Raw genomic sequence first — 8,797 nt, forward strand, 5'->3', positions numbered from 1 at the left:
TTCAGTTTTACTGTATCCTTCTGACCTTCTTATTGACGATGAAACACAGAAATTGCATCGGAATTAAATACAAAAGGCACAATGCCGACTCAAGTACAAGAAGACTGACTCTTCTTACTATCTATGTTTTGAACCATTCCTGTGACACTAGTTATCGATTCCGATGCTTCACTTCAGTTTTACTGTATCCGTCTGACCTTCTCATTGACGATGAAACACAGAAATTGCATCAGAAATAAATACAAAAGGCACAATGCCGACACAAGTACAAGAAGACCGACACTTCTTACTGTCTATGTTTTGAACCATTCCTGTGACACTAGTTATAGATTCCGATGCTTCATTTCAGTTTTACTGTGTCCTTCTGACCTTCTTATTGACGATGAAACACATAAATTACATCGGAATTAAATACAAAAGGCACAATGCCGACTCAAGTACAAGAAGACTGACTCCTCTTACTGTATATGTTTTGAACCACTCCTGTGACACTAGTTATAGATTCCGATGCTTCACTTCAGGTTTACTGTATCCCTCTGTCCGTCGTACTGACGATGAAGCACAGAAATTGCATTGGAATTAAATACAAAAGGCACAATGCCGACTCAAGCACAAGAAGACTGACTCTTCCTACTGTCTATGCTTTGAACCATTCCTGTGACACTAGTTATAGATTCCGATGCTTCACTTCAGGTTTACTTTATCCCTCTGACCTTCTTATTGACGATGAAACACAGAAATTGCATCGGAATTACATACAAAAGGCACAATGATGACTTAAGTACAAGAAAACTGACTCTTCTTACTGTCTATGTTTTGAACCATTCCTGTGACACTAGTTATAGATTCCGATGGTTCACTTCAGCTTCACCTTATCCCTCTGACCTTCTTATTGTTGATGAAACACAGAAATTGCATTGGAATTAAATACTAAAGGCACAATGCCGACTTAAGTACAAGAAAACTGACTCTTCCTACTGTCTATGTTTTGAACCACTCCCGTGACACTAGTTATAGATTCCGATGCTTCACTTCAAGTTTACTGTATCCCTCCGACCGTCGTAATGACGTTGAAACACAGAATTTAGATTGGAATTAAATACAAAAGGCACAATGCCGACCCAACTACAAGAAAACTGACTCTTCTTACTGTTTATGTTTTGAACCATTCCTGTGACACTAGTTATAGATTCCGATGCTTCACTTCAGGTTTACAGAATCCCTGTGACCTTCTTATTGTTGATGAAGCACAGAAATTGCATCGGAATTAACACTCTAAGCGCCAAGCCCGTAAAATTTACGGGCCTGGGATCGCGCGAAAATCACCAAGCCCGTAAAATTTACGGGCCGCTACATTTAATTTCATTCAAAACACTGCAACGTTATTTCTACGGGTTTGGCCAGCGCTATACGTTTTTCAGATGTTTATTAACAAAATGCGTCCATAGATGTCACGGCAGCGCTGTAATTCATGTTAAAACTTATCTTTGCGTTCTCAGTCTGTATATCATTCAGTTGTTTGTCATCATGTTTCGGCGCGGTTTATCAGACGCAGAAATTGCGGATTTGATCAATCATAGCGACACTCTGGATAATGTAGAGAGTGATTCAGACGATTCTGAATGCAATGGTGTGTTTGAAGGTACGTATTTCCGAATTTTCCACGTAATTGTGCAGTACGCACATATCTGTTGAACATGTGTAAACGATGTATGTAGTTACACATAATGTGATATTCTTTTTAGAAGACGAGATTGATGACAGTTTGTCTTCAGATGAAGACGAGAATGATGTTGAAGGTGTTGCTTCAAATCCAGCAGCTGTGCCGTATCCGAAAGACAGTGAGTGGACTGCAGTTGACACCTACCGACCTCTGCCTGTCAACACGACACCCAGGCAGATACTAGTGGATATTGATGAGTCGAGTTCTGTACTGGATTGCAGTAAAGTGTTCCTTACTGACAGTGACGTAAATGAACTCAAGAGACAGACAAATTTGTATGCATCACAGACAATACAGAAGAAAAGAAGAGGAAATAATCTGAAGCCCCATTCAGTTTTGAGTTCGTGGAAGCCAGTGACTATAAGTGAGATGAGGCGTTTCTTGGGTATTATTTTCCACATGTGTGTTTCGAAAAAGCCAAAAATTGCGGACCATTGGAGCACTAATCCTGTTCTTAGTTGTAACTTTTGTCCCCATGTCATGAGCCGTTTGCGTTTCACTCAGATACTGTCATGCTTGCATCTTGTTGACAATTCAAATCAGAAAAAACCAGGCGAAGATGGATTTCATCCACTTTACAAAGTTTTGCCATATTATAATAATTTGAAGGAGCGATGTATCCAGGCATATCGTCCCTCAGAAAAAGTGACAATTGATGAAGGAATTTGCCCATTTCGAGGTCGTGTGAGTTTCCGTGTTTACATGCAAAATAAGCCTCATAAGTATGGACTGAAAGTATATGCTGTTGCTGAAGCCAGTAGTGGCTATGTTGTAAATTTTGAAGTTTATGCTGGTAAGCATATTGTTGACAATTCTTCGTCTGCGGTTATTTTGCGATTGTTGTCTGACAGCAGCTTGCTGAACAAAGGCCACACTGTGTATTTAGATCGATTTTATTCCAGTCCAGAGCTATTTCAGCAACTGGCAGAGAAAGGCACTGGAGCTGTTGGTACTGTGAACAAATCCAGGAAAGGATTGCCTAAAGATTTAGTATCTGCTAAGCTGAAAAAGGGCGAAATGTCTTTTCGGCGTAAAGATAATGTATTGGCAATGAAGTGGAAAGATAAGAGAGATGTGTATACATTGTCTACAAGGCATCAAGCAACATTTGGTACGCATACTAAGAGAAATGGGTCTGTAGTATTGAAACCACTTCAGGTACTTGATTACAACCTCAATAAAATTGGAGTGGATATTGGAGACCAACGCCTGCAGTACACAGGAAGAAAATTACAATAACAGACTTTATAACAGTGCTTGCAGTTCAGCTTGTTGAAGACGACACACTTGAATTCATTCCAAGAAATGAAGGAACTGTAGGTCGGCTAACAAAGAGACATTTTTTGCAGCACATACCTGCAACTACTAAGAAGTATGCTGCTCGTGTGTGTCACGTGTGCAGTTCCAGGAGCAAGAAACAGAGTGGCAAGGCTTCTCGCAAAGAGACACGATACGAATGTGAACAGTGTGGCGTTGCACTCTGCCTGGAACCTTGCTTTAAAATTTTCCACACTAAAAAACAATATGATTCTGTGTGAAATTTATATGTAATACTGTATACTATCAGAAACATGTAATGTAGTGCCACAATTTTGGTTAAAAATAAATCACAATTGTATTCCCTTATTCGTATGACTTTTTCTAAATTCTTAAAACATCTAAGTGATTTCTATAACTGTACCTTAAAGCTGTGCATTGTAAAGTAGTTTCTTTCACTCAGAATTAAAGTAGAAATGTGCAGCTTCAAGATGGTACCAAATTTGCCACAATCCAAACAGTAGATTTGATGCAGTAATTTTTTTAATATTGGTAAAATTGCCCGGTTTCTAGGGACGGGTGCATAAAATAGGCCTGGTACAGAGAGTGTTAAATACAAAAGGCACAATGCCGACTTAAATACAAGAAAACTGACTGGTCCTACTGTCTATGTTTAGAACCGTTCCTGTGACACTAGTTATAGATTCCGATGCTTCACTACAGGTTTACTGTATCCAGCTGACCTTCTTATTGACGATGAATCACAGAAATTGCATCGGAATTACATACAAAAGGCACAATGCCGACTTAAGTACAAGAAAACTAACTCTTCTTACTGTCTATGTTTTGAACTATTACTGTGACACTAGTTATAGACTCCGATGCTTCATTCCAGGTTTACTGTATCCCTCTGACCTTCTTATTGACGATGAAACACAGAAATTGCATCTGAATTAAATACAAGAGGCACAATGCCGAATCAAGTACAAGAAGACTACCTCTTCTTACTGTCTATGTTTTGAACCTTTCCTGTGACACCGGTTTTAGATTCTGATGCTTCACTTCAGGTTTACTGTCTCCCTTGGACATTTTTATTGACGCAGGAAAACACGGAAATTGCATCGGAATTAAATAGAAAAGGCACAATGCCGACGTAGGTACAAGAAAACTGACTCTTCTTACTGTCTATGTTTTGAACCATTCCTGTGACACTAGTAATAGATTCAGATGCTTCACTTCAGGTTTACTGTATCCCTCTGACCTTCTTATTGACGATGAAACACAGAAATTGCATCGGAATTAAATACAAAGGCACAATGCCGACTTAAGTACAAGAAAACTGACTCTTCTTACTGTCTATGATTTGAACCATTCCTGCGACCCTAGTTATAGATTCCGATGCTTCACTTCAGGTTTACTATATCCCTCTGACCTTCTTATTGACGATGAGACACAGAAATTGCATCGGAATTAAATACAAAAGGCACAATTCCGACTTAAGTACAAGAAAACTGACTCTTCTTACTGTTGATGTTTTGAACATTCCTGTGACACTAGTTATAGATTCCGATGCTTCACATCATGTTTGCTGTATCCCTGTGACCTTCTTATTGGCGATGAAGCTCAGAAATTGCATCGGAATTAAATACAAAATGCACAATGCCGACTTCAGTACAAGAAAACTGACTATTCTTACTGTCTATGTTTTGAACCACTCCTGTGACACTAGTTATATATTCCGATGCTTTACTTCAGGTTTACTGTATCCCTCTGACCTTGTTATTGACGATGAAACACAGAAATTACATCGCAATTAAATACCAAAGGCACAGTGCCGACTTAAGTACAAGAAGACTGACTCTTCCTACTATCTATGTTTTAACCATTCCTGTGACACTAGTTATAGATTCCGATGCTTCACTACAGGTTTACTGTATCCAGCTGACCTTCTTATTGACGATGAATCACAGAAATTGCATCGGAATTAAATGCAAAAGGTACAATGCCGACTTAAGTACAAGAAAACTGACTCTTCTTACTGTCTATGTTTTGCACCATTCCTGTGACACTAGTTATAAATTCCGATGCTCCACTTCAGTTTTAATGAATCCCTCTGACCTTCTTATTGACGATGAAACACATAAATTGCATCGGAATTAAACACAAAAGGCACAATGCCGACTCAAGTACAAGAAGACTGACTCTTCCTACTGTCTATGTTTTGAACCATTCCTGTGACACTAGTTATAGATTCCGATACATCATTTAAGGTTTACTGTATCCCTCTGACCTTCGTATTGGCGATGAAACACGTAAATTGCATCGGAATTAAAAACAAAAGGCACAATGCCGACTTAAGTACAAGAAGATTGACTCTTCTTACTGTTTATGTTTTGAACATTCCTGTGACACTAGTTATAGATCCGATGCTTCACACTAGGTTTGCTGTATCCCTGTGACCATCTTATTGACGATGAAACACAGAAATTGCATCGGAATTAAATACAAAGTGCACAATGCCGACTTAAGTACAAGTAAACTGACTCTTCTTACTGTCTATGTTTTGAACCATTCCTGTGACACTAGTTATATATTCCGATGCTTCACTTCAGGTTTACTGTATCCCTCTGACCTTCCTATTGACGATGAAACACAGAAATTACATCGGAATTAAATACGAAAGGCACAATGCCGACTTAAGCACAAGAAGACTGACTCTTCCTACTGTCTATGTATTAACCATTCCTGTGACACTAGTTATGGATTCCGATGCTTCACTTCAATATTAATGTATCCCTCTGACCGCCTTATTGACGATGAAACACACAATTTGCATCGGAATTAAATACAAAAGGCACAATGCCGACTTAACTACAAGAAGACTGACTCCTCCTCCTGTCTATGTTTTGAACCACTCCTGTGACACTAGTTATAGATTCCGATGCTTCCCTTCAGGTTTACTGTATCCCTCTGACCGTCGTATTGACGATGAAACACAGAAATTGCATTGGAATAAAATACAAAATGCACAATGCCGACTCAAGTACAAGAAGACTGACTCTTCCTACTGTCTATGTTTTGAACCATTTCTGTGACACTAGTTATAGATTCCGATGCTTCACTTCAGGTTTACTGTATCCCTCTGACCTGCTTATTGACGATGAAACACAGAAATTGCATCGGAATTAAATACAAAAGGTACAATGCCGACTCAAGTAGAAGAAGACTGACTCTTCTTACTGTCTATGTTTTGAACCATTCCTGTGACACTAGTTATAGATTCCGATGCTTCACTTCAGTTTTACTGTATCCTTCTGACCTTCTTATTGACGATGAAACACATAAATTGCATCGGATTTAAATACAAAAGGCACAATGCCGACTCAAGTACAAGAAGACTGACTCCTCTTACTGCCTATGACTTGAACCACTCCTGTGACACTAGTTATAGATTCCGATGCTTCACTTCAGGTTTACTGTATCCCTCTGACCGTCGTATTGACGATGAAACACAGAAATTGCATTGGAATAAAATACAAAAGGCACAATGCCGACTCAAGTACAAGAAGACTGACTCTTCCTACTGTCCATGTTTTGAACCATTCCTGTGACACTAGTTATAGATTCCGATGCTTCACTTCAGGTTTACTGTATCCCTCTGACCTTCTTATTGACGATGAAACACAGACATTGCATCGGAATTAAATCCAAAACCCACAATGCCCACCTAAGTACAAGAAAACTGACTCTTCTTAATGTTTATGTTTTGTACCATTCCTGTGACACTAGTTATAGATTCCGATGCTTCACTTCAGGTTTACTGTATCCCTGTGACCCTCTTATTATTGATGAAACACAGAAATTGCATCGGAATTAAATACAAAAGGCACAATGCCGGCTTAAGTAAAAGAAAACTGACTCTTCCTACTGTCTATGTTTTGAACCATTCCTGTGACACTAGTTATATATTCCGATGCTTCACTACAGGTTTACTGTATCCAGCTGACCTTCTTATTGACGATGAATCACAGAAATTGCATCGGAAATTAATACAAAAGGCAGAATGCCGACTTAAATACAAGAAAACTGACTCTTCTTACTGTCTATGTTTGAACCAATCCTGTGACACTAGTAATAAATTACGATGCTTCACTTCAGTTCTAATGTATTCCTGTGCCCTTCTTATTGTTGATGAAGCACAGAAATTGCATCGGAATTAAATACAAAGGCACAATGCCGACTTAAGTACAAGAAGACTGACCCTTCTTACTGTCTATGTTTTGAACAATCCCTGTGACACTGGTTATAGATTCCGATGCTTCACTTCAGGTTTACTGTATCCCTCTGACCTTCGTATTGACGATGAAACACAGAAATTGCATCGGAATAAAATACAAAAGGCACAATGCCGACTTAAGTACAAAAAGACTGACTCTTCTTACTGTATTTGTTTTGAACCATTCCTGTGACACTAGTTACAGATTCCGATGCTTCACTTCAGGTTTACTGTATCCCTCTGACCGTCGTACTGACGAAGAAACATAGAAATTGCATCGAAATTAAATACAAAAGGCATAATGCCGACTCAAGTACAAGAAGACTGGCTCTTCTTACTGTCAATGTTTTGAACCTTTCCTGTGAGACCGGTTTTAGAATCCGATGCTTCACTTCAGGTTTAATGTATCCCTTGGACCTTGTTATTGACGACGATACACAGAAATTGCATCGGAATTAAATAGAAGAGGCACAATGCCGACTCAAACACAAGAAGACTGGCTATACTTCCTGTCTATGTTTTGAACCATTCCTGTGACACTAGTTATAGATTCTGATGCTTCACTTCAGGTTTACTGTATCCAGCTGACCATCTTATTGACGATGAAAAACAGAAATTGCATCGGAATTAAATGCAAAACGCACAATGCTGACCCATGTAATAGAAGACTGGCTCTTCTTACTGTCTATGATTTAAACCTTTCCTCTGAGACCGGTTTTAGATTCCAATGCTTCACTTCAGGTTTACTGTATCCCTTGGACCTTCTTATTGACGACGACACAGAAATTGCATCGGAATTAAATAAAAAAGGCACAATGCCGACTTAAGTACAAAAAGACTGACTCTTCTTACTGTCTATGTTTTGAACAATTCCTGTGACACTAGTTACAGATTCCGATGCTTCACTTCAGGTTTACTGTATCCCACTGACCTTCTTATTGACGACGAAACACAGAAATTGCATCGGAATTAAATACAAAAGACACAATGCCGACTTAAGTACAAGAAAACCGACTCTTCCTACTGTCTATGTTTTGAAACATTCCTGTGACGCTAGTAATAGATTCTGATGCTTCACTTCTAGTAAATTGTATCCCTCTAAACTTCTTATTGACGATGAAACACAGAAATTGCATCGGAGTTATGTACAAAAGGCACAATGCCTACTTAAGTACAAAAAGACTGACTCTTCTTACTGTCTATGTTTTGAACCATTCCTGTGACACATGTTTTTGATTCCGATGCTTCACTTCAGGTTTACTGTATCCCTCTGACCGTCGTACTGACGATGAAACACAGAAATTGCATCGGAATTAAATACAAAATGCACAATGCCGACTCTAGTACAGGAAGACTGGCTCTTCTTACTGTCTATGTTTTGAACCTTTCCTGTGAGACCGGCTTTAGATTCCGATGCTTCACTTCAGGTTTATTGTTTCCCTCTGACCGTCGTATTGGCGATGAAACACAGAAATTGCATCGGAATTAAATACAAAAGGCACAATGCCGACTCAAGTACAAGAAGACTGGCTATACTTCCT

At 39.0% G+C, this 8,797-nt stretch overlaps 1 protein-coding gene across 1 annotated transcript; it reads left to right on the forward strand.

The window, feature by feature from the left end:
- Positions 1-1,448: 1,448 nt before the first annotated feature.
- On the forward strand, positions 1,449-3,261 carry LOC124581791 (piggyBac transposable element-derived protein 4-like; the record flags this gene model as incomplete). The annotated part of the gene is made up of 3 exons (XM_047131292.1): positions 1,449-1,642; positions 1,746-2,881; positions 2,992-3,261. Coding segments are annotated over 3 exons (1,600 nt in total), but the record flags the coding sequence as incomplete, so codon positions are not given.
- Between the last annotated feature and the right edge of the window lie 5,536 nt (positions 3,262-8,797).

This window comes from Schistocerca americana, unplaced genomic scaffold (assembly GCF_021461395.2).
Source record: "Schistocerca americana isolate TAMUIC-IGC-003095 unplaced genomic scaffold, iqSchAmer2.1 HiC_scaffold_37, whole genome shotgun sequence".
NCBI lineage: Eukaryota > Metazoa > Arthropoda > Insecta > Orthoptera > Acrididae > Schistocerca > Schistocerca americana.